Source organism: Suillus plorans (genome assembly GCF_016647745.1).
Source record: "Suillus plorans strain S12 chromosome Unknown HD556scaffold_106, whole genome shotgun sequence".
NCBI lineage: Eukaryota > Fungi > Basidiomycota > Agaricomycetes > Boletales > Suillaceae > Suillus > Suillus plorans.
Window position 1 is genome coordinate 23,926 of NW_024537490.1, and position 24,075 is coordinate 48,000.

Sequence of the window (24,075 nt, forward strand, 5' to 3'; positions counted from 1 at the left end):
CGCACAATGTCAGCCAGTGGACATTCCTGAATGATAATGCGCCACATCATTCGTCCACAGGCAACTCCCATTGGGAGGCCAGACATCTGTGCATCGAACGCATCTCCAATATTGGGTGAGTATTGTGCTCATTGTAGTCCCGCTTTGCACTTACTCCACACAACGACAGCCATTAAATCGTACTCCCGAATGCCCACAACTGCATTAGTCCACGGGCTACTTCCATTACGAGTGTTCCGCCACAGTAAAGCGTGCAAGATTCAATGGCTATATAAGCCATGTACATAGTAGCGGCTGTAAGTCACTGATCTCTCAGAATGAACCCTCTCATCTTTACCGACGCTTTTACATCGACCCATACCGGTGTCAAACAATGCTTTTGCGGCAAACCGACCATCGAAGATCACGATTTCTGGTTTTGCTCTCCCGAATGTGCTCGCGCAGATTCTTTGCGTACTCTAGGCGGCCAAGGCGACTACCATTATCGCAACATCATGCAGAAGGCATGTTCCAATTCGGCTGCTCCAAAGCATGTGCTATTGAGGCACAAGTCGGAGCGTCAGCTTCGCAGTGTTTCGATCGCGAGGCGTGGTTCCGTATCGCAGCAGGCTCAACATTTCCCGAAGCCAACGAAGACCCTCCACACGCTGGAAGAGGTTACGACCGAAATTCTTGCTGGAGAAGGCAGATCCGAAGGCATAAACACTTCTGTTCACGGTCCTGTCGCGAAGATTCCAAGAGAGTCATCGGTAACTGGAGCAATATTACAAGAAATGGAAGAGGAAAACGAGGAAGAGGCTGCTTGGCAGAAACTTGCGAACCACACGGATGATAGGTCAAAGCCCCCTACCTTGGATTGGCACCATGGAGTCGGACAGACTACTGCTAATCGGCGATCACGTTTCATTCGTCGCTCGGCTTCGTTTGCATGCTTGGACGAACAAATTGCATACTGGAACGGCGAGAGGGGACCTGTAATGGAGGTAGTGTTCCAACTTCGTCAAGCGTGGAACGAGATGACAGAGACAGACATCATGCCGGACTTTGAGAAGTCGGACTCGGACGAGGAGGATTAGCTAGTGAGTCATTTGAAATGACTTGGAGCTTGATACGAATATGCCACACTATGTACTATGTTACTATTACTTGTGTTACGACTCGTACAATAATTTCTGTATCCCTAGACTCGTGTTCGAAACAGCCTGGAAGGGGTTCAAGAACAAACGATTGCCGATCGCATTGACTTACGTGTGACTTCCGGCTAATCATGCAGCATTTCTCCAATTCGCCTCGGATCCTACTCTTGTAGATATCATTGGGAGCCTTTAAAGCGAGCACGGCACAATTCGCTCGTACGACGCACACTATCACCGCCCCACCACCGTGATCTCTTTCTGTTTCCTACGATCATGTCCTCTGACGCTCTCTTGACTCAGATCTTAGCCCAACTCAGTGCACTTCAGGTCTCTCAACAGACCCTGCAGGCCAAGGTAAAATAACGCTCCAGGCTATAAATATGAAGACTGATACAGCTCACAAATCAGTTGGATACGTTTACCACTCTTGTCGGAAGTCCACCAAGTCATGGGACTCCTATCACAGGCCACAATGATTCACCAACTCCACCTTCTTTGCTGCTATCGCCCTCCTCTTCCTTGAGCAAAGTCCAGCTGGCTTCAACATCGCCAGCGAGCACTCCGTCAGATCACATTCTAACCGATAGAGAGCGAGAGAAGGCTCTGTACCCTGGTAGAGTGCTTTTGACTAGTAAGTCTTTCTCGATAGATCTAGAGTTGTCAGATAGTGTAGACACTACCTTTCACACGCTTCTATTGTTAACTTTAACTAATTTTCACCTCTACAGCTCATCCTGACCAGCATGGAATCAAACCTTTTCCAATACAATGGGGTGCACCCGATCCCTCCTTGAGAGGACCCGTGATCTGTTCACGTTTACCTTCCTCAGTCAAGCAACGCAATGCTCTTGGTGCTCACTCCGGTTCATATTCGATTTATCGCGCCCTTGCTATAGCTATGGGGACTCTTAACCCCACCCATAAGCCCGATTACTCCATGACCGAGCCGCCTGTGCCTATTCCTCCACAGCCTGCGTGGTCAGATCCACACAAGATCGTATCATTTGACCCCTGGGGACACCTTGTACCTCAGGTATTTAGAAAAGAGGTCGATGAACTTGGACTCGATGTTCGTCCCAGTATAGCAGTTACAAAGGCGCACATCAAACTCAGTGAAATTGACGAGACTGCGAGGAAAGGCGAGCTCGAGGTGGACGGCAAGATTGTCTTGGCCACGCGTCCTCTGAAAAATGTCGATGGAACGGAGAGTGACGCTTATTCTGGTGTAGAGATCACCACCAGTAAAGCCGCTGTCGAGCCAGTATGGTATCTGCCTGGCATTGCTGAACGTTTTGGGATGTAGGTGGCCGCTGCTGTCTGAATCTACTAGTTTCTAATACTCCATCAGATCCGAGAGCCTGCTTCGCCGTGCTCTTTTCGAAGACACTGGAGGGATGTATCCTGAATTGATTACCCGCCCCGATATCAAGGTCTTCCTCCCTCCCATTGGCAATCTGACAGTTTACATTTGTTCGTGTTGTCGTTCGTCTACAAACTTTCTGCTGACCGCTTTCTCAAGTTGGAAACCCTGCCTTCCTGTACGACGAGTCCAAGGAACTGACCTTGCGTGTACATGATGAATGTATGTCTCTCCATCTGTTCTCTTAATTGTATCTGAATGTTTATAATTATCAGGTAATGGTTCTGATGTCTTCGGATCCGACATCTGCACCTGCAAACCTTATCTGGTCTATGCGATCGAAGAGTGTATTCGTTGCGCCCAGAGAGGTGGAGTCGGCCTTGTAGTGTACTTCCGCAAAGAGGGCAGAGCGCTAGGCGAAGTCACAAAGTAAATATCAATCCTTTTTTCCGTACTCCCAGGCTCACAACACCTCCTCAGGTACTTGGTCTATAATCTCCGGAAACGCGGTGGTGACTCTGCGGATAAGTACTTCAAGTCCACGGAGCTTATTGCTGGTGTGAAGGACATGCGATTCCAGGCACTCATGCCGGATGTACTACACTGGCTCGGAATCAAGAAGATCGATAACATGGTGTCCATGAGCGATATGTGCGTCGATCATAAATAACACTCATTGATCATAGCTGACACGCTTACCTCAGGAAATACAATGCGATTGTCCAATCTGGAATTCCAATTTTGAAGCGGTATGATCTACCAGGTGGGTGACCTTCTAAATGCTGGCGTGGTTGGCAATCAACGATGACCTATCTCTAGAGCATCTCATCCCGCCGGACTCGCGTGTTGAAATTGACGCTAAGATCGCAGCGGGATACTTTACTAGTGGAAAGTCAATCACCGAGCAAGACTTGGTCAAGACAGTCGGTAGAACTTGGGAAGAAACAGAGCATTAGAAATAACACAGGGCCCATGTATTTTCACGAACAGACTTTGTGTTCCTTGTACTGTACAACTACGTTTCTATGTACCACAAATATAGCTTCATGCATCTTTGATTCCGTCGTTAGCTCGGATGTCCCAAAGCTGTATCGCCTTCTCCGCTGCAGCAAATCGTGCCTCCTCTTGACTAGCCCGTCCCCGTTTCTCTGCGGTGGCCTGCACAGATTCTCTGCCTTCGACAGTGATAGTGCAAGTCACATGTCCCCTCTCTTCCTCAAATACCGAAGTCAACTCCTTTTGTTGGCGTGCAGCCCATATATACACCCTGGTGAGTGGGTGCAAAACATCGACGTCATCCCTCAGGTTGCGCTCCAGTTGTTGCATTATACCCAGCTTGCGAAGTACTTGGCGAACGACATCCATGTTTCCACGAGAGTCGAGATAAACAGCGCCGATGATACTTTCGATCATGTCGCTGAAGAATTTGGGTGCTTGGAGGCGAGTGAGGGCTGCCCAGGGGAACGTGAGACCGTGAAGGAGGGCTTCCTCTATTTCATCTTTCATTTTGCGATAACGAGCGAGTGTCGCTCTTTGCTGGTCAAAAACCACTGAACTGGAATGGAGCAAGCTTTGGTATAAGGATATCTCCTGCGTTTCCTCGTCCATGACTATGCCATTGCGGGTGGGGCGTGGTAAGCTCGCGTCTTTCTCCACCGAGCACTTGAAACAGATATAAGTGAGGAAATGCAAGTTAACCACGGCAGATTTGCGGATATGCATCTGGCCCGGGGTAAATTGCTTTCCTGGGTAGTGATAGAGATGCTCTGTGATGATCAAGTCGAGCACAGAGTCGCCCAAAAATTCCATACGCTCATACGATACCGTCCGAGAATCGAACTGGTAGCTTGAATGAGTGATGGCTTCGAGGAGGAGGAGCTTGTGGGTAAATGTGTACCCTAACATGCGTTCGATGTCGGTTGTTGGAGTGGAAACCTCAACGGTTTCCACACACGAAAGCGCTTTCTCGATATAAACTTCGAGGGGTTGCCACCCTGCCTTGGTGCCGATGCCGAGGTCAAAGAGTCGGGTGCACTCAATGCCAAAATTGTACCCTCCATAAAGGGAGGCAGCTCCAATGAGGGCTTCTACTACGTCCGCAAGCATCTTTGTGGACAGGTCCTCAGGGGCTTTGGGTGTTCCTTGAGACGAATCACCAGCGACCACGTCTTCAGTAATCTCGTTTGCTTCTCCTGTAGTAAAGTACTGTGGTTTGAACTTCCGAGGAGCAAAACGATCGCGTACAATCCACTTGTACAGGGAAAGCCTGGTGGCTTCCTTTGCCAATCTCGAGTTGGAGACAGCATGATCTTTACGCCTGGTGAGGTACCCTTCGTGCCAAAAGGGATAGGTGGCGATCAGATGCATTGACATTACAAACTTGAGGACGGCATCTCCGAGGGTCTCCAGTCTTTGATAGTTAACGTGACCTTGGGCCACAGGGGCAGTAATCGCTGTAATCAGACGAGTCAAAGGAATTTGATAAAGTGGGGTCCTGGTGAGCAGACTCTCTCGAAGAGATACGGCAGTTGCAGCGATGGAAATATGGCGAATGATGGAGGGTAACAGAATAGCATGGTCGCATTGCACTTGAGAAAGAAAAACGACACGAGATGATTGAGGAGGGAGGAACGACCTCCTGAGAGGTGCATCACTAATGGACGATAGAGGTTGCAAGAAATTTCTTCTTGGCGGCAATTCTTCTACATGAAGTAACGGGTAGGTGATCTCCATTTCCGGCATTCTTGAATATCTGGCCATGAAATCTTGCAACTCTTCCTCAGATAGAGGATCATGCCTCCACCCAAGAAAGCGATAAACCTTGCCGTGGGGAAACCCATCACGAATCCAGGTGATATCAGTCGGGTGCGAGAACGCCTGTCCGAAAGTGGCTGCATTTGCGAAGAGATCGTCTCCCGAAGACTCTTCCCCTTGCAAATCCCGCAGCCACCTTCGACGCGCATCCCACACATCTCGCTCAGTGTCTTCCTCAGCAGGTTCAAAAAGATACGCAAAGTCGAATTTGTCCCATTGCATGCGAATTCCGTACAGACACCAGAACAGACGTCGTGTAGATTCATGAGCGGCTTGAAGGTCACTAGCGGAATGGCGGGCCACACCCTGTGCCTGCAGTTCAACATCGATACGACCTTTACGAGAATGATAAAGCACTGGTGCCTCCCCAGCCGCGAAAGATGGAAGGTCGACTCGGGTGAGCATGCGGATAGGAGAGAAGCCTGGTATGACAATGCGAGTAGCTGTCCAAGCCGCATCCGTTAATTCATCTTGCCAAGGATTCATTTGGCTAGTGACGGAAGCCATGCTGGATCGCTTCTCGACATCTTTAAGGAGATTCTTGACTTCCTCTCCCAAATCAGGCTCGACCGTGCTGGTCAATGGCAGGAGATGCTCATTTAGGAGATTGGCGTGATAGAGGGCGAGGTATGCCTTGTATGCAACGTGTCGGTATGCAGATTGTTTTGTAGGGTATTCACGATCAACTGAGAAGATGCGAAGTCCCGCTGGGAGCCGCCTTGGCAAAGTGACCGTGCACCCAAATGGCCCCGGATATGGTGGGGGAACTACGCGTGTCGCAGGGTCAAAAGAGTGCCAGCCTTCGGGCATATCAGGGGGGTCGATATCATAGATGGGAAGATTAGCTGAATTTGGAATAACAGCACAAAAATGATTGAGATGAGAGACCGCTAGTAGCGGGGTAAGCACAGCCCTATTCATGGATGAGTAGGATGGCTTTGAATGCACGCATATCACTCACCCTGTAGACTTCACCTTGAAAACAGGCTCATCTGGATCAGGTTCTTCGTCATCATTGGAGACCGTTGGCCTGGAAGCACGATCAGCTAGGTAAAGGGCTGTCATCTGAGCCTCCAGCTTCTCGAACTCCGCTACTCTAGCGTCGTCGATACCTGACGATTCAAACATGAGAACAAAAGAGCTGCGCCTCCTGCGAGCACGACCTCTGCTTTGGGCCCAGCTTGCCATGTTGTCAGGGATATCCCACCTGATCACATTTCCACAGGCCTGGATGTCAAGCCCCTCTTCCGCCACGGACGTGGCGACGATGAGGTTCCTGTCTCCAGACCGAAAGCCCTCGAGAACATCTGCCTGAGCTTGGTCCTTCAGAAGTGTACGGGTGATGTCAAGAAAGGTGTTGCGATAGGAGCTTTGAGAACTTCCAAGCAGACACCCGAGTCTGAAATGAGCACTGCGGGGAAGGTTCTTCAGAACCTCCGACAATGCTAATACTCCGTCACGACGTGTGACGAAGATCAAGCCACTATAAGGCTCGTTTGACGACTCCGACCAATCCTTTTCGTACTCCAATGTCTCCAAGAGGACGCGGACTTTGTCCGTGATCCCAGCCTCAATGTCCGTAGGATCGTAAGAGAGAGGTGCCAGCTTGATCTGAGACAAATGTTTCATTAAGTAATTCTTCTCCTTGGGCTGTAAGGTCCCGATCAACTCGTCCCAGGGAGTTTGTTTATCTAGCGCTCGAGATACAACCATTTCGATGTACCAGTCTGCCGCCCATGGACCGATGTCATAACATATAGCTTTGCCCGCATTCGCGAGGTCGTTCATTCCACCGTGCGAGTATGTCTTCTTGCCCTGAATAGCTTTTGACAGCTTCTGGTCCATTCGTGTATACTCTGGGCCTCGGGCAGTTTTCGCTAGTTTCTGACGTAGTTGTATAACGAAGGGATCCTCCTCGATGTTCATAGTAGCAATAACGGCTTCGACTGCTGATAAATTTTTAGAAGTATAGTTACGATCAGAGTATTGCGGTGTATCGTAGCGCACGTGTCGGAAGATCGGACGGTGGACATGAGTCAAGAGCTCATCCCTATTGGCTCGAGGACTGCGAATAACGCAGTCGAGGTTGGCTTCCAACTTCCTGGAAAGCATGTCAATAATATTCGTAGTCTCCGATCCGAGCAACATACCGGAAGGCTGCAGTAGGATTGCCACCGAACATAGGGCTAGCAGTGAGGCCCAAGACCATGGGACGTTCGTCCTGCTCAGTCGTCACACTAGAGCCGTGGGCCGCGGGGAGGCGGGGAGGTAGGGAGAAGTAAAAATCTCGCATGATGCAGCTCATGGGGTGATTTCGATCCGCGTGGTGAGCCTCATCGAAGATTAGGAGGCCGATATTCAGCCCCATCTTAACGTAGCCGTGGCTGAGCGCGTCAAGGAGTACCTGCGGAGTGGAAACTATAACGCGATTGTTTCCCAGTACTCTTTTCCACAAGGTAACATCAGTCCATTGCTTTGGCTCAAGCCCCCCGTGAATTAGGCCAACAGGGACCTGCATATTATCCTTGATCACGCTGTGCTGCTGATTGCAAAGAGCCACCGTAGGCGCCAAAAACCACGACACCTAGGAACCTCTTTGCAATAAGACCTTTAGAACGCATAACCTGAACGTACCTTTTGAGAGCCGCGTTCTATTTCATATCTCATCCTTAAAATCGCAATCAAAGTCTTTCCGGAACCGGTATCCTGAGCGATGATGATATTTTCCTTGAGACTGGCGTCCAGCATTTCTTGCTGATAATCACGAGTCTTTGGTATCGTATTAACAGTGGCAGATGGTTCTTCCATTTTGTTCTTCCTGACAAATGGGTCACAGGTGGTAGAAAGACAAGACGTGAAAGAAGGACAGCGCGCTAAGCTGATTTGTGTCAAGTCGTATCAGAGCGCCGCACCGCTCCTTCGCGCCTTATCTGTCGTACGAGAGCACAAAAGGAAAAGTGACGGCGGTAGGTGATCTTCCAGTTAGGCAAATAATAACCGGGACCTTCCTCTATGGTCGATCCACACGAGCGCTATAGTGGGAGCCTCCGGATCGCGTGTCCAATGAAACCTTCAAAAGAGTAGTGGACGCTGCGGACCACGCAGCACAAGCCGAAGGATCAAATGTGATGTTGGGCGTGAGAGAGTTTCTCGCTTGTATGGTCATCGAGGCGCTCATTCTCAAGCAGCTTAGTTATGTCTCAACCAATTCCTCTCTCTCGTTTGGGGTCACCAGCTTCATCAAGATTTCTGACTGAGGATCAATCTCCGAGAATTATCGAAGACGTGTTCCCAACTACGCCATTGTTCGACCAGCCTCCAGATCATATAACTTCACCGTGGAAACGTGCCCTCTTCGACTTGCTCGAATCTCCAACATCATCTTCGTCGGCCTTTCTCGTTCACTTTGCATCAACTTCTCTCATTGTATTTTCTGCCATCGTTACAATCTTGGAGACCGTGCCAAGTTTTCACTCTATTTCCCCTCGAGTATGGTTTGGTCTAGAAACAAGTCTGGTGCTTCTTTTCACCGTAGAATACTCCGCACGTTGTGTCGCATGGAGCTCCTCTTGGATCTCATTGGTTAAATGGATGTTCTGTGCGTGTAATCTCATAATTTCCAATACATTTTCTCACGTGAATCATCACCCAGCCTTCTATGGGGTCATTGACATGCTGGCTATACTACCCTACTACATTGAGATAGTGCTGCGGCAAGATACCGTGAGTGATCTGTTGTTTAATCACTTGCCGAACTGACTTTTGACAGTCTGTTCTGTTCCGCTTCTCCATTCTGCGCATGTTTCGTCTATTGCGGGTCTTCAGGCCGTTCCGATACAATAGCACCATACTTCTGTAAGCACACACACATCTCTTGGTCCGAGGGTACATGTGATCATCATCATTCCATTAAGAACCATCGAGGTCATGTATCTGGCTGTTCGTAGATCACATCATGCATTACTTGCACTTAGTTTTTTTATTGCAATGGTGTTGACTGTGTTCAGCACACTACTGTGTGTACCTTACCACTCTACTCAATCCGACCCTTTTTCACTGAACGCATTACTCAGATACTTCTCAGAGCGCGGTACTTGGGACGACAATTTGGAAACGTTCATTAATTCAGACGGTGACGCAACTCAGTTCCAAGTACGGATTATTCCTTGTGTCTGTCTACTGATATTTATTTAACGCTTATCTCCATATAGTCAATACCTGCAGCTGCTTGGTGAGCCTGTGTTTCTCGTCTCATTACTATTTTATTAAGACCCAGACAGGTTCGTGCTAGTCAGTAAGTAGGGGCCTGGCACACTGCGGCGTTGCGTCCTGCTTACTCACTTTTCTTTCCCAAATAGCAATTACTACAGTGGGTTATGGAGAGATTACACCTCGCTCTATTCTCGGGCGCTTGATCACAGTTCCTCTTCTTGCTTTTGGCTTGCTTCTTATTGCCCTCCCAAGCTTCGTTCTCGGTAGAGAATTTAGCCTGGTCTGGGAGCAGATGGCCGATGATGGGGTTTGTTTGTTTCATTCCCCTTGACAACTTAACTCAGCTAGATGTTCTGCTTCTTAGGGCTTCGCACGAGAACATGACCCTGCTTTGGCTGCTTTGGGTCACCATCGGCTGGAATCTCAACCTTCAGAGCCCCTAAAGGACCTTTCTAATCGGAAGCTCGCTCAGAATCAAACTGAGTTGAGTCAACAGATATCAGAACTACGAGCGACGGTGGAGATGCAGAGCGAAATGATTGGGGAACTACTTGGATATCTTCGCGTAGAGGGAACAGCGAAAGGAAAGCGTAGGGAAAATGTTGTTGGACGTGCTGTGAGCTAACACATGTAGGGTTTGTAAACTTGGCTGTTGTTTCCACTCTCAGCTTGATTCAGCGTCTACCGTCGGGTTACCGGGACGTGTCGGAGGTGATCTAGCGTCATCATTGATCACGCTGGTGCTTCATGTGCATGTTCTTCTTGCAGATATCAATATTGTCTGCCTCATATGTAAGTTTGTATGTGTATCGATGCCACCTCGAGAGCCTAGAACCACCAGCCCCCGTCCCGATCCAGAAAATCCATTGCGCCAAGCTTAAATGCCTCGTGTGCACGCGAAGCCTCGGCCCTTGAAGATCTGACCAAAGCCTATTGTGCCCCAGGTTCGTTTTGGGTTACAAGGATGCCTCTGGGTCAAATACTCAGATGTCCCTATCGCTATGAAGGCCATTGTGCAAAGCCAATTAAACGCCCAGAAGACTCGGACATCTATACTGTCTCCATCCTCGGCAACCCCAACACCGGTGCCCTCATCATGGACTCCCTCGAAATCGCGTCCTACCTTAAGAAGACATACGGAAAGTGGATTATGGGCGATGCCTTTTCATATGCAGACGTCATTGTTGCTTCTTGGCTACTGGTGTACAAATGAGTTAAAGGAGGATGAATGGGTCCGGCCTACCTTCTTGGAATGGGGGGAAATGGGGGGAAGTCCTTGCAAATGTTGAGAAAGAGTGGAAAGTGCTTCAGAATTCTTAAAGACCTGCGCGTGTAGGGGACATCTGAAATGCCAGATGATACATTCCTTTGACAGGTATTGCTACTAGGTAAACTCAAACCACCATCACCACAAAGCGCGCTATCACTAGCATTTGACGCCCTTGTAAGATGCACAGCTACAGGCTACTGTAGGAATGGTCACTGCCTTCCTTATGTTGCATCTCTATTACGAAACGAGGCACGAGAGTAGGATTAGAGTATAGTCTTCGGGCGAGCGGAAGACGCCGTAAGCGTCTCTTCTTTCCGCTCCCCTCACCTTGCTCGAAAGAACTAAGTCTCATCGAGTGTTTCTTCTTTTCTTCCCGTCTTCACTATCAACAGAACACTTTAATCTTATTACCAGAACCCTTTCCTTCATTTCCTACCGAATACCATTATACATTATCCTATAATTGCATCATGGCCCGTATCGCCTCAGACCCAATGCTCGACATCCAACCTGACTTCGCGTCACCTACGTTCGAAGGCCTCAGAAACCGGATCATCGGAGCAACCCAAACTACTCATGACGAAGTCGCAGCAGATTTAATCGCGGCCTGGCAACAGGACCGCAACCTTAGAGTCGTAGCCTGGACAAGGCAAATCGACGAAGACGCACACCTTGCAGCTGAGGCAGCAAGGGCGGAAAGAGAACAAGAAGACCAAGAACGCGTGCGGCTAGAACTCGAAGCCGAAGCTGAGAAGAAGAAACCAAAAATCAATGATTTCGCGGTTGGCACGGCCGTCGGCGACACTCTCACCCCGCGCCCGTCACAATACGCCATCCACAAACTCAAATCCTTCGAATACGTTGAGTTATGGTATTTCAGCCCAGAGGGATGCAAAGCCACATCCGACGAAGCTAAAACTAGCGCGGACGACGCCTTCGGCTTCACCAAAGTCGAAGACTTTGTCGCCCTCAAACCAGTCGCGTCCTTCAAAGCTTCACGCAAAGCCATCCAGGATCACGGTCTCGAATGGCGCCAATTCGATCTCGTCAAAAACAGCTTCCTGCTCTATATCAATAAGCTTAACTGGCCGGAGAAGCACCAGCGTGCTCTCACCATGTTCTTCATGAACATCGTAGCGCACCCCAGTCGCTCCGAACACTTTGGCGAACAAACCTTGCTCTTGTATGCCGCCCACGTACGACGTGACTGGCACGACACACTTATTCTCAACAACGCCTTCGATATAAGTGTTTTCAACCCCACCCTATTGAGAAACATGAACGAAGAAGTTTGGAACAAGGCTCGTCATGAGTCCCTCACTGAGGTCAGTTTCCTTCCGCTTGCCCACTATGTCAACCATTTATCTAATTCTACCCCCCCTCAATTTTCACCTCGTTTCGCCTTCAATCATTCCTGTCGCTTCCATTTGCTTCCTTTCTACCGCTTCCACTCCGTCTACCTCTGCTCCCGCTGCCTATGCTTCTGCTCCCGCTACTGCTCGCCCTGCTTCCGCTTCCTCTGCTTCCGCTTCCTCTGCTTCTGCTACCTCTAAACTGCTACCACTGGCTCGCTCCCTACCCCCCCCCATCGTACATTCCTCCCAAATTACGACTTCCATGCTTGCCGGCCTGCCCAATTCAGCTCCAGCAAGTGTCCCAACCCCAACGTCACATGAGTCGAGACCAAGGTCCATCACAGCGCAACCAGAACCGAGGCGAAAAACATAGAACCCAGTCACGCTCTCGTTCCCCTCCTCGCAACCCATCTGGTTGCCCCCCTCCTCGGACAAAATCACCCAACCCCCATCGTCCTCGTCAAGACAACAAGCGACCCTCCCAGGACAAGCAGTCTTTTCAGAGCAGCGTAGGTCCAAATGGCCTTTTTGCCTGCGCTCTCTGTCTCGGCCGTTTCGCCCACAATGTGCACAAATGCAAGAGTGAATTCCTTTGGGACACCAAGACCCCTACCTACTGTCGCCGAAACGCAGAGGGACGGCTGGTCAACACTCAGGGCCTACAAATGTGTTACGACTGGCAGCGCCCCAACGGCTGCTCAAATACCAGCAAAGAACACATTCACCAGTGCTCAGGATGCGGGAGTCCGGATCACGGAGCTCAAAGTTGTCCTCGAGGGCAGGAAGCTTAAAGCGCTTACGCCGTACAAGCCTGCTGCATGGCTACATGCCCTCACCAAGTCCGGTCTCATACTTAGATACCCGCACATACCACATTCATTACAATTTGGCTTCTTTGGTAGTATTCCTAGCATCACAAATACTTATACCCCACCTAATAATCCGTCCATCACTGAAAACGCTGACGCCTTTACATCAATTCTCTCTCGAGAATTCGAAGCCGGTCGCTACCTCGGCCCGCTATCTGCGGCCGAAGTGGAAGCTCTTCTTGGACCCTTCCAGACCGCTCCTCTATCGCTTATCCCTAAGCCGGGTAGACCCGGAAAATTCCGCCTCATTCAGAACTTGTCACATAGCTCAAAATCAATCTCAAAACCGATACAATCCATTAACTCACGCATCGATTCTAATCTTTATCCCTGCACATACGGCACCTTTTCAACGATCTGTTTACTCATCTGGCGTCTTCCCCCTGGCTCAGAAGGCGCCACTCGTGATGTGGCGGAAGCGTACAGAACTATACCGCTACACCCTTCCCAATACCCAGGTACAGTGGTCCGCACAGGTGAAAACGAGTTTGCTATTGACACGAGTTTCTGCTTTGGCTGCTCATCAGCAGCCGGAACTTACGGTGGCCTTGCTGATGCTGGCGCAGATTTACTTCGCAGCGAGGGCATCGGCCCACTCTCGAAATGGGTGGACGACCACATCTTCTTCCGCATCCTCCTCAAATACCTGGAGAAATACAATGAGCAGAGAGCTGAGTGGGCTGAGGGAATTCGGGCTAACGGCGGTCTTCGAGTTGATGGAGGGAGAAAATGGTATCGCGGAACCACTCTCCCAGATGACTCAGTCGAAGAGTTCGACGAAGATTGTGCGTTTCCCATTCTTGATTTCTCGAAACGATCCCCCCGCTCTGCCCACGACGCAAAATTTTCTTCCTGCATGGACGACATCGACTTTTGTTCTCGCGAGACGGGCACCCCCTGGGAACCCTCGAAGGACATTCAATTCAGCCCATCACCTCCGTTCACAGGTTTTACCTGGGACCTCGAATCGCGCACTCTTGAGATCCCAGCGGAGAAGAAGAAGAAATATTTGGCAGCAATTGCAAGCTGGGAGTCCAAACCCCGTCACACCCTTAACAAGACCCAGAAACTTTTCGGCAAACTCCTACATGCTGCACTCGTCATTCCTGCCGGTAGAGCCTACCTCACCGAGCTGGAGGCCATGCTCCCAACCTTCAATAACCAACCTCATGTGCCTCATTCCCCACCCCGGAACTGCGCCCCAGATCTCAGATGGTGGTCCGCTGCCCTGCTCCAACCCTCAGTTAGCAGGCTTATCCCAGGTCCATGCAAAGTCTTCGACCCCAACGCCTTCTCAGATGCTAGCTCAGGCGTGGGAATCGCAATTTGGATCAACGGCTGGTGGCGAGCTTGGCGTCTCATTCCTGGCTGGAAAAATGACAGCCGCGACATTGGATGGGCGGAAGCCATTGGCTTCGAATTCCTTGTGCTCGCCATCACGCGCACTCCCAAACCCGAACCACTACCTTACATCAAGGTTTACGGAGACAATCGCGGAGTTGTTGAGGGCTGGTGGAAAGGACGAAGCCGCAACCGCCCAACCAACGGGGTTTTCAAGCGCATCCATAGCATCACGGAAGACGCAGCCTGCACTATCCTCACTCGTTACGTCCCCAGTGCCCTCAACCCAGCCGATGATCCATCCCGTGGAAAGTACCCTCCTCGCTCCTTACTTCTGCCCCCCCTTCCTATCCATCCCTCTCTCCGGAGCCTCATCGTCGATTTCGACGCCCCTCTACACCCAAGTGAAACATGTCGTCCCTACTCCCGCGTCGCGTTTCACACGGCTCCCAAGCTCCACATGCAACCAAGCCACGCTGAGCGTGCCCTTGCAAACTCCCAGCTCGAGAGACAAGGGGAGGAACTGCACAAAGCGTCGCAAGCTTACCTATCCGACTGATCTAACCCCGAAGCCATCATCCCTGCGCCCACACTGCGCAGCCAAAGACCGGCTACGTCTCTGGCTTCCATTCACTCAGAGAGCTATTCCCTGCACCATCGAAGCCAGCGACATCTCTAGGATACAAGACGTCATGTTATTCGCCTGGGCCGAGAGCACCCGGGAATCATATGGTTCAGGGTTACTAGTCTATCACGTATTTTGCGACTCACGAGAAATTCCTGAACATGCGCGCGCCCCTGCAGATTCCATTTTAATATCTACCTTCATAGCTTTCGCTGCGGGATCATACTCCGGAAAGACAATCGCCAATTACGTCTTCGGAGTACGTGCATGGCACATCCTACATGGCTTGCAGTGGGTCCTCAATGACGAACAAATCGATGCGTTACTCAAAGCATCTGAGAACTTCACCCCCTCGTCGTCAAAATGCAAGAAAAGGCGTCCTTACACGATCGAATTCATGTGCTCGCTCTACGCACATCTCGACCCCAGCATTCCTCTCGACGCAGCGGTCTTCAGCTGCCTAACGACTGCCTTTTACTGCACAGCCAGAGTTGGAGAGTTCACCGTTCCCACCCTATTGTCCTTCAACCCCAACCTCCATGTTAAGTTGTCAGACGTTCGTGTTGAACACGACCGAAACAACTTCGAGATGCGCGTCTTTCACCTACCACGCACAAAGACATCTTCGACAGACGGAGAAGACGTTTCGTTCGCCAAACAAAACGGTATAACCGACCCTGAAAAAGCTTTCCTCCACCATCTCGAAGTCAATGAACCTCCGCCTAACGCTTCCCTCTTTGCCTACCGTCACAAAAACGGCCATTGTCCCCTAACAAAGAGCAAGTTCATTTCCCGTTTAGCCTCAGCAGCCAAGGCAGCAGGCTTAGACCCTCTCCAAGGTCACGGAATCCGCATTGGATCAACTCTCGAATACCTACTTCGAAACGTACCATTCGAAGTAGTCAAGACGAAAGGCCGCTGGGCTAGTGACACCTTCCAACTGTACCTCCGGAAGCACGCGCAAATTTTGGCGCCGTTCATGCAAGCGACGCCAGCGTTGCATGACGAATTCATCCGGTTCTCAATGCCTAGATCCCGCTAGGCCACGTCCATTGCACTCGTGAGTAGTCCCTTCCCTCCTACCTTGTTGGGTTTCTCCCGCGGCTTCGCTGCTTCTGCGTCGTTACGGACTCCTACACCATCGGGGATTCGCAGCTCACCTTTCTCTTTGGCAGATCTCCGATCGGGGCCGGAAGCGCTGCGCGCCTTCGCCCACACACTTAGTAGCTCCTAGCCTTCACACCAGATTTCATTGTACCCACGTTTCAAATAAGACAATCCTTTGGTTATCTCTCTCTCACTAACGAGCGATGCAGCGACACCCCAAGATTGCATCTCTATTACGAAACGAGGCACGAGAGTAGGATTAGAGTATAGTCTTCGGGCGAGCGGAAGACGCCGTAAGCGTCTCTTCTTTCTGCTCCCCTCACCTTGCTCGAAAGAACTAAGTCTCATCGAGCGTTTCTTCTTTTCCCCGCCCGCCACTCCCCAGACATCATAGCGCGCACCTCCATCGCACAATGATGAGCCTCGCATTACACTATACAAACCGCTCTCGTGGTTCTGATCAGCATAATCTTCTTTAGAGACACCTTCCGCGCGAGGCTGGCCACCCACCCTCGCAGCTCACCTTTCTCTTTGGCAGATCTCCGATCGGGGCCGGAAGCGCTGCGCGCCTTCGCCCACACACTTAGTAGCTCCTAGCCTTCACACCAGATTTCATTGTACCCACGTTTCAAATAAGACAATCCTTTGGTTATCTCTCTCTCACTAACGAGCGATGCAGCGACACCTCAAGAGGCTCAGGTATTTTGCCGCGTCACTGCCGCAACTTGCCGCATCACTACCGCATCACTGCCGCACCACACCGAAACATACATTCAACATTCATTTCCGACAACTACTCTAATCATACACAAGCTAATTGACCTAGCAGCATTACTCGTCGAACTCATCAACTATGCGCCTCTCGGACATGCCTTTGAGAGGTTGAATTTAGAGGACGTGTTGGGTGTGTTGCGGCACGGATGCGGTAGTGGGCGCGGCAGCGGTGAGTCCCAGTAATATAGTACGAGACAATGACATTCAGACCATATAGATTCTAGAGCACCCACTTTACAATGCCCTGTCACTCTCGACAACTACCTGCTAGTTACAATCTGTTATATACAACTCAGACCTCCGAGTCAGATGCATGTCGCAACACACTATGCGGCACAGCCACTAATATCGGGCTACTAGTAGCATATTTTTTTGATAACATATCCCTTCTTATGCTCATAATATCACACTCGTTGTCACCTCTTGCATGTAACTCCCTGCTTGCCTGAATGAGAATGATTCCGGTATGTTGATGTCAAGTTTCATTCTTGAATTGTGCCGATTGCATCGTGATAACACCCGCCAGAGCTTTATCAGTAACTTATTTCAGCCCAGGAGCCCATGCAAGTGTGACGCCTCGCAGCTTGATACTGCGGGAGTGTCCCATAGCCCCTCTCAGGTCAAGAAAAGTAAGTGATCTAATGACCACTCAGAGGCTGGTGTCCTGATGTTCTCCGGTCTCAGGTTTCAGTCACACAGAAACTGTGACCGCGCAACCTCGCACTGCTACACCCAATGAACATGTCCGTGTTGATGGTGAGTATTTTTAGCCTTTCTCTTTCACTGCGCCAAGCCTTGACTCGGTGCCTCCAGTTTCCGTCCATGTCTTTGAATCAGGACATCACTCGCAGCACTATACCTCGGGTGTTCACAGTACACCACCCCTGCAACACCCGCCAGTGACTTCACAGCCTGCCTCGCAGCACTATACCCTAGATGTTCACCCTACTCCGCCTTTGCACCACCCCCCGGCACCTCCACAGCCTGCGCGAGATCAGCCTCGTACAAATCGGCCAATCCCTTCTCAGGTCAGCAGTTCAACTACGCGCATGATTGACGAGCCACCTAGACAAAACCTACAAAAGCCACCTGCTACTAGTAAGTATCATCAGCACGTTCAAGGCTGGAGCTGTGATTAATCCATCTAAGGTATTGACTCGACTGATCCAACTGCACGTGCCTCTATTGTTCACCAACCCCAGGCACCTACTGGTGGCGATATCGAATGGGATGTCTGGCCTGATGGCCACATCACACGAATTTACTCACGCAAAGATGCCAAACGACCTGAGGTCAATGACTTCCATGTCCACTGGGCTTGCGAGGGTCTAGGTGCACCTCGAAAGCAACATAGAGGCTCGCTTGATGCCTTAGAGTGGCAGGAAGGTGTGCGTACTACTCGTCGACGCTGCAATGGCGTCATTGTATGTGCCAACCATGAATCCAAGGGTGGATCGTGTGCCATTGTCGTCCGTCCTACTACGACTAAGAAACTCATTGCCAGACAGCTTGAGGCATCATGCTCTTGTGGTGCCATACTCGTCCATAATAATTGTGGTATTATTTATGATCTTTTCAAATTTTCAGAGCGCGTGTGCTTCGTTCATCGAGGCTTTCACCACCACATTCGCCCACCACGACGACTGCATCTGACAAAAACGGAATCATCTCACTTCCGGCAAATCATTGAGGAGCACCCCCGCATGGGTGCAACAAAGCTTGTCATGGGCCGCCCGGGCATCAATGGACCACAGGAGTCAGTTGCAACCATATCTCCGGTGCTTCTGAACTCGGCCAGGGTGAATCACGAGAGGAAAAAGGTGTTCACTAAGAGCCGAGGGAAGGATATTATTGCAGATTTCACAGAGTTTCAACACCAGCATCCGGATTTCGTGATTTACCACACCTTCGAGCCAGTCGCAGTCATCATCACACAGTCGCCCATCATGTTGTCGTTTCTTGTCAAATTGTTACTATAATTCAAGGATCACAATGTTATACCCTTTACAGTGTTTCCCGCCACATAACTGTTCCTATGGCGAAACGTTTGTTGTGAGTTTTCCCGGATGTGCAACTTCAACATGGACTCATTTACTATGTACAGACCAGGAAAGGGAGCATTAGCACGCCATGGCAAATACTGGTACCCTGTCAGGATCAAGTCATGTCGACAGGTTGGGGGAAAGGTCACCTTATATACAGTCAAATGGTGGAGGCATTGTTCTTTCCTCAACCTCCACTTGAGGTTAACGAGGCGGACTTAGTTGATGCACTCTACGGAGATCATAAACGTCGTCGCATGATTCGGGTGTGTACAACTCTTAGATTCAATAGCAGACTTTAACATCCAAATGATAGCTTGGCAGATGGACACATGCACACGAGGTTCCCCAGCATGAAGACGTCATCGCAAACTTTAGACACATTCCCTACAGCGTTAATATCGACGAAGCATTGGCTCCTCACAGTCAACTCCTCACAAATATTTTTGAGCAGCCTGATCCTGCGAAGATGCGCAACGCAGTCCCAGTGCTTGGGTACCTTGCCAACCTATCAGAGAAAACGGGTCGCAAGCAGACTACTGTGCCATATTGTGGTGATCTGTCTCTTACAGACTGTGCTCAGATTGCGAACTGGATCTACCATCACATCCCTAGTGCATCCAAACAAATTGTCAATTGGCTAAACTGTGCTACCTATGCGCATGCGTGCACTATCATAGTTGCAAAACGGAAGAGGAATCAACTCCAGGAGATGGCCGAAAATATTTTGACTGAACGTCGCTCAGCAGCACTTGACATGGACTCCGAGTCGCTTCCTACTCCCGAAGAGGAAGCAAATGCGATACTCCAGGCGGCCTGGCTTGACCTCCAACTCAGCTATGATCTGTCCGCGATGGATGTCGACGTTGATCTAGAGTGCCTTGGCATACTCGAACAGCGAATGTTCGAACTCTCGTTGGCCGCAGGTGCTGCAGGGAATGAACAATGGGGAAAAGACACTGGCACGCACCAAGACCATTGGAATCCATATGAGGGTCTCCCAGAGCACTGGAATCATGGTGACCGTGATCCGTATGCACCAGAATTTGAAGGAGAACTGGATGTGCGTCGCTTTCGTATTCACAGTGGGAGGTTGCATTAAAACAGTGCCGACCAACAGTGTGGGCCGAACTTTAGTGAAGGAAGTGAGCCCGAAGTTGTTAAGAAGGAGAAACATACCAAAAAGCCCAAACCACGGCCAAGGAAGGTGAATGGAAGTACTTGATGTGCGCGAGGATGAGCATGTTGTTGTGCTCACCTGTGACTGGGTGCATGATATCCATTGATTCGTATGTAAGATGCATAATTATTAGTCCATATATTGTACTGTGAGGGTGCACACGTACGTATTTCTCCTTGGTCAGATCACTAAGAGCCCACTCGTCGAACTCGGGAGGAGCGTCTACGACAGTCGCAGGAAGGATGCGTTGGTGCGGTGCGGTAGTGCATAGCCACCAAATCTCAGAATTGCCGCACCCCACAGCCACCAAATCTCAGAATTGCCGCACCCTGCCGCACCCTACCGCATCACTACCGCACCCATGAATACTATATTCACTGTGATACTACCATAATTCTTACACAAAAACATGTACTATGGTATTTCTTAATCATAAATCATATCTAAGACCTTGGTAGACGACGTAGACATATTATATACACAGATTAGACACTTGTTGTGTAGGGTGCGGCACGGATGCGGCAGTGATGCGGCAAAATCCTAAGGCCCCTTCCTTATGTGTCATGGGCTGTTGGGAGTTGACCGGTCGTGACCAAGCACTATCACTGGCTGTGTCCGGGACTCCGGGTATCTGATATGACTTGTACGTGAACTGCCAGTTCTTCCCGATGGTTCCACAGATGCTGACAATACCCTCCGTCTGATGTGGACTAGCATGCCATCAAAGATCAACACCAGCTCCAATACGTGACTCGGTGCTTACGAATGAAAGCCAGTCTTAAAAAGAGTTTCAAGGTTGGCCACAGCAGATCAAATCCCCCGTGACAGTACTCCACGATGCAGCCACTTGTCCTGTATGACATCGTCTCCAAGCTACCAGGCAATAACTGGTCGTCCAACCCCGCAAAGCCGAGGTTAGCACTTCGTGTTCTGCATGCCAAGCTTTGATATCTAACCAAAGTATGCTGTGTCCCAGGTTCGTTTTGAGCTACAAGGATCTTCCGTTCGTGACCCTCTGGGTTGAATACTCAGACATCCCCATCGCTATGAAGGCCATCGGCGCAAAGCCAAACAAACGCCCAGACGGTTCGGACGTCTACACCGTCCCTGTTCTCAGCGATCCTAACACCGGTGCCCTCATCACGGATTCCCTCGAAATTGCGTCCTACCTAGACAAGACATATCCCGAGAAGCTCGTCTTACCAAACAACTCAGAACCCCTGATACGCGCGTTCGATTTCGCCCATTCATGCCTTCTTCGACCTGCTATTAAGTTTATCTTCGCACGCTGCACAGAAATATTGAGTCCTGCCAGTGCCGAATTCTTCACTAAAGCCCGTTCGGTGTACGTCCCGTTGCCCTGGGATGTGAGCCGTGATGCAGACTGGGAGCTATTAGAGAAGGGGTACAATACTCTGTACGAATGGTACCAGAAGACTGATGGGAAGTGGATCATGGGCGACACTTTTTCGCATGCAGACATCATTGTTGCTTGTGATTTGCTGTGGTACAAACGAGTTCTGGAGGAGGATGAATGGGCTAGGGTCAGTTCTTGGAACGGGGGGAAATGGGCCCAAGTCCTTGCAGATGTTGAGAAGGAGTGTAAATTGGCTTAGAGGACTACGTATACTATAGGATTTACTTCAGGGACGCTTGGAAGAATGGTGAATTCTTTCGAGAGCCAAGCTACCATATGCATCGTAGTCACAAAGTGCGCACCACGGTTCAAACGTTCATGGCCTAGAGTCCCGGTCAACGGCGGTCGTGTTGATCCAAAGTTTAAGTCGGCTCGCCAGACTCGCGTGGCGAAATCGAAACAGCGCGGCCGGTGAAACAAGTAGTAAGTTTATAGATATTCATGAAGTCGGAATCCGAGGAGTCTATTAATACGATGATGTCATGACCACACGTGACTGCGGCCTCAATTGGCCCTTGTTGTGCGGCGACCTTAGCCTGCAAGTTGGCAACCAACTGTCACATCACCCCGCTTCATGCACACTCTGAATCCGGGAGTTCACAAGGAGAAATCAAAGAAAACTGCGGGGAAAATGTGCTGACACGTAGGAATTTGTGACTCGGCTGTTGTTTTCACTCTCACTGGCCACAGCTTGATTTAGTGTCAGCATGAGGCTGCCGCAAATCCGACCAGACTTTGGCGACCTTCAAGCTGGCCTGTCACGACTTGATGTGTAAAGATGAGGTAAAATTCCAGCAATACTCACCGTGGTGCGATATCTTTACGCACACGTTCTCCATGAGGAATTTTAATGTGTCAGTATGCAGTACATGATTACATCCATATGCGCTAATCAAACTTAGATGATTCAGCGAACGAATGAATCGGAAGCTCAGCCTCGTGCACCGCAAAGGAGTCTCAATATTACTACGCTGCAGCATTTCACACAGTCTTTACACCCATGTCCCAGTACTCCACGATGCTTCCGCTTGTTATGTATGATATCGTCTCCAATCTACCGGGTAATCACTTTTCACCCAACCCCGCCAAGACAAGGTCAGTAATTCATGTTATGCATGCCACTTGAAGCTTTAATGTTTAACCAAAGTCTATTTGCCCCAGGTTCGTTTTGAACTACAAGGGTCTCCCATTCGTGACCCTCTGGGTCGAATACTCAGACATCCCCATCGCTATGAAGGCCATCGGTGCAAAGCCAAACAAACGCCGGGACGGCTCGGAAGTCTATACTGTCCCCGTCCTCAGCGATCCCAACACCGGTGCCCTCATCACGGACTCGCTCGAAATCGCATCCTACCTAGACAAGACATATCCCGAGAAGCCCATCTTCCCAAACAGTTCAGAACCTCTTATATGCGCTTTCGAACCCGCCTATTTAAGCCTCCTTCAACATGCTATCAAGTTTATCTTCGTGCGCGCCACAGAAATATTGAGTCCCGCCAGTGTCAAGTTCTTCAATAAAGCTCGTACGGTGGACGTCCCGTTGCCTTGGGACGTTAACCCTGACGCAGACTGGGAGCTCCTAGAGAAGGGGCATAATACTGTGTACGAATGGTACCAGAAAACTGATGGAAAGTGGATCATGGGCGACACTTTTTCGTACGCAGACATCATTGTTGCTTCTTGGCTGCTGTCGTACAAACGAGTTCTGAAGGCGGATGAGTGGGTCAGGGTCAGTTCTTGGAATGGGGGGAAATGGACCCAAGTCCTTGCAGATGTCGAGAAGGAGTGTACATTGTCTTAGGAGGAGACTTGCATGTATATAGGATCAATCGATTAAGGGGCATAGAAACGATAATGAATGCTTCGCAAGTCGCCTCAGTTGAAGTCCTTTGGACCTCGCTTGCACATACGATGACGATGTGCACGTTATACAGCAACAAGTGTGCTAGCACACCGAAACGTCGATCAGCGCTCAGCTGTCACAAAACCAAACACGTTCGATGATGAAATTGCAGCAAGCCACGCATAAATCGCCGCAAACGGCACCTTGACTAAACTTGAGTGACAAGCTCTCACACCAAAAATACTGTGTACTTCCTGTGTACTAATAAAATCCAGGACAGCTGAGTGCTCCAAAAATTGGCAAATCTATTTGGTTTCAGTGGAATTGTAGCGACCATTAACGTGGAGGGTTGTTGAAATCTATAAAAAAACATGTTTGGCGGAATCCAGAGTATCTCACAGGTTGCCAACTTGCAGGTGCATCTCGCTAGAGCAGGCCTCATGGAAAATGCTGGGAGTATAAGGTCGGACTTGGAGTGAACAAGTGACCCCGGGCGGAGGTTTTGCCACGTCATATACATGTAGCGCACCAGGCCGGGCGCACACAGTATAGTGTGGCCCAGACAACGCATAAGCTGGCAAAATTTTGATCTGGGCTTCGTGTTTAGTGCTGGCGATGTTAGAGGGTGCCAAGCCAGTTCGTACTAGGCACTAGTGCTGCCACTATGAAACGGACACCGCCTTGCCAGCGGAGATGAGTAGCATACGGATGCACTGAGACCAGAGTGGCT

At 50.0% G+C, this 24,075-nt stretch overlaps 9 protein-coding genes across 9 annotated transcripts; 8 read left to right on the plus strand and 1 right to left on the minus strand.

Moving 5' to 3' along the window:
- Positions 1-198: 198 nt before the first annotated feature.
- On the plus strand, positions 199-1,555 carry HD556DRAFT_101742 (uncharacterized protein). The gene has a single exon (XM_041295893.1). It carries the CDS (start codon positions 318-320, stop codon positions 1,074-1,076), a length of 759 nt encoding a protein of 252 aa, XP_041153107.1. The 5' UTR covers positions 199-317; the 3' UTR covers positions 1,077-1,555.
- Positions 1,248-3,536, plus strand: HD556DRAFT_1420972 (GTP cyclohydrolase N terminal-domain-containing protein). The gene is made up of 9 exons (XM_041304478.1): positions 1,248-1,490; positions 1,545-1,767; positions 1,865-2,435; positions 2,485-2,606; positions 2,656-2,718; positions 2,772-2,925; positions 2,977-3,147; positions 3,201-3,259; positions 3,316-3,536. Exons 1-9 carry the CDS (start codon positions 1,410-1,412, stop codon positions 3,450-3,452), a joined length of 1,581 nt encoding a protein of 526 aa, XP_041153108.1. The 5' UTR covers positions 1,248-1,409; the 3' UTR covers positions 3,453-3,536.
- HD556DRAFT_1456806 (uncharacterized protein) lies at positions 3,304-8,118 on the minus strand (the record flags this gene model as incomplete). Its single annotated transcript, XM_041308144.1, has 4 exons — positions 3,304-6,223; positions 6,272-7,411; positions 7,461-7,894; positions 7,945-8,118. 4 exons carry the CDS (start codon positions 8,116-8,118, stop codon positions 3,541-3,543), a joined length of 4,431 nt encoding a protein of 1,476 aa, XP_041153109.1. The 3' UTR covers positions 3,304-3,540.
- A 387-nt stretch (positions 8,119-8,505) lies between these two features.
- On the plus strand, positions 8,506-10,147 carry HD556DRAFT_1249541 (uncharacterized protein; the record flags this gene model as incomplete). Its single annotated transcript, XM_041298856.1, has 9 exons — positions 8,506-8,908; positions 8,963-9,033; positions 9,080-9,165; positions 9,225-9,326; positions 9,384-9,462; positions 9,522-9,541; positions 9,591-9,604; positions 9,669-9,829; positions 9,887-10,147. The coding sequence occupies 9 exons, from the start codon at positions 8,506-8,508 to the stop codon at positions 10,145-10,147; spliced, it is 1,197 nt and encodes a 398-aa protein (XP_041153110.1).
- HD556DRAFT_101708 (uncharacterized protein) lies at positions 10,034-10,857 on the plus strand. The gene is made up of 4 exons (XM_041295890.1): positions 10,034-10,152; positions 10,201-10,314; positions 10,364-10,466; positions 10,530-10,857. The coding sequence occupies exons 2-4, from the start codon at positions 10,270-10,272 to the stop codon at positions 10,733-10,735; spliced, it is 354 nt and encodes a 117-aa protein (XP_041153111.1). The 5' UTR covers positions 10,034-10,152; positions 10,201-10,269; the 3' UTR covers positions 10,736-10,857.
- Positions 10,858-11,262: 405 nt separating this feature from the next.
- On the plus strand, positions 11,263-12,345 carry HD556DRAFT_1249550 (uncharacterized protein; the record flags this gene model as incomplete). The annotated part of the gene is made up of 1 exon (XM_041298858.1): positions 11,263-12,345. One exon carries the CDS (start codon positions 11,263-11,265, stop codon positions 12,343-12,345), a length of 1,083 nt encoding a protein of 360 aa, XP_041153112.1.
- A 5,741-nt stretch (positions 12,346-18,086) lies between these two features.
- Positions 18,087-18,842, plus strand: HD556DRAFT_1249549 (uncharacterized protein; the record flags this gene model as incomplete). The annotated part of the gene is made up of 2 exons (XM_041298857.1): positions 18,087-18,464; positions 18,558-18,842. Coding segments are annotated over 2 exons (663 nt in total), but the record flags the coding sequence as incomplete, so codon positions are not given.
- Positions 18,843-20,513: 1,671 nt separating this feature from the next.
- HD556DRAFT_1301055 (uncharacterized protein) lies at positions 20,514-21,989 on the plus strand. The gene is made up of 2 exons (XM_041299470.1): positions 20,514-20,999; positions 21,062-21,989. The coding sequence occupies exons 1-2, from the start codon at positions 20,923-20,925 to the stop codon at positions 21,699-21,701; spliced, it is 717 nt and encodes a 238-aa protein (XP_041153114.1). The 5' UTR covers positions 20,514-20,922; the 3' UTR covers positions 21,702-21,989.
- Positions 21,990-22,502: 513 nt separating this feature from the next.
- Positions 22,503-23,303, plus strand: HD556DRAFT_1435030 (uncharacterized protein; the record flags this gene model as incomplete). The annotated part of the gene is made up of 2 exons (XM_041305385.1): positions 22,503-22,597; positions 22,664-23,303. The coding sequence occupies 2 exons, from the start codon at positions 22,503-22,505 to the stop codon at positions 23,301-23,303; spliced, it is 735 nt and encodes a 244-aa protein (XP_041153115.1).
- Between the last annotated feature and the right edge of the window lie 772 nt (positions 23,304-24,075).

What these genes read in the sequence shown, in the direction of transcription:
- HD556DRAFT_101742 (XM_041295893.1), top strand. Translation starts at nt 318, where the DNA reads ATGAACCCTCTCATCTTTACCGACGCTTTTACATCGACCCATACCGGT.
- HD556DRAFT_1420972 (XM_041304478.1), top strand. Translation starts at nt 1,410, where the DNA reads ATGTCCTCTGACGCTCTCTTGACTCAGATCTTAGCCCAACTCAGTGCA. An exon ending in AACAGACCCTGCAGGCCAAG is followed by an intron (nt 1,491 to 1,544) that starts GTAAAATAACGC and finishes CTCACAAATCAG; the next exon opens with TTGGATACGTTTACCACTCT. An exon ending in CAATCTGACAGTTTACATTT is followed by an intron (nt 2,607 to 2,655) that starts GTTCGTGTTGTC and finishes CGCTTTCTCAAG; the next exon opens with TTGGAAACCCTGCCTTCCTG.
- HD556DRAFT_101708 (XM_041295890.1), top strand. Translation starts at nt 10,270, where the DNA reads ATGTGCATGTTCTTCTTGCAGATATCAATATTGTCTGCCTCATAT. An exon ending in CAATATTGTCTGCCTCATAT is followed by an intron (nt 10,315 to 10,363) that starts GTAAGTTTGTAT and finishes TAGAACCACCAG; the next exon opens with CCCCCGTCCCGATCCAGAAA. An exon ending in CAAAGCCTATTGTGCCCCAG is followed by an intron (nt 10,467 to 10,529) that starts GTTCGTTTTGGG and finishes ATCGCTATGAAG; the next exon opens with GCCATTGTGCAAAGCCAATT.
- HD556DRAFT_1301055 (XM_041299470.1), top strand. Translation starts at nt 20,923, where the DNA reads ATGCAGCCACTTGTCCTGTATGACATCGTCTCCAAGCTACCAGGCAAT. An exon ending in TCCAACCCCGCAAAGCCGAG is followed by an intron (nt 21,000 to 21,061) that starts GTTAGCACTTCG and finishes GCTGTGTCCCAG; the next exon opens with GTTCGTTTTGAGCTACAAGG.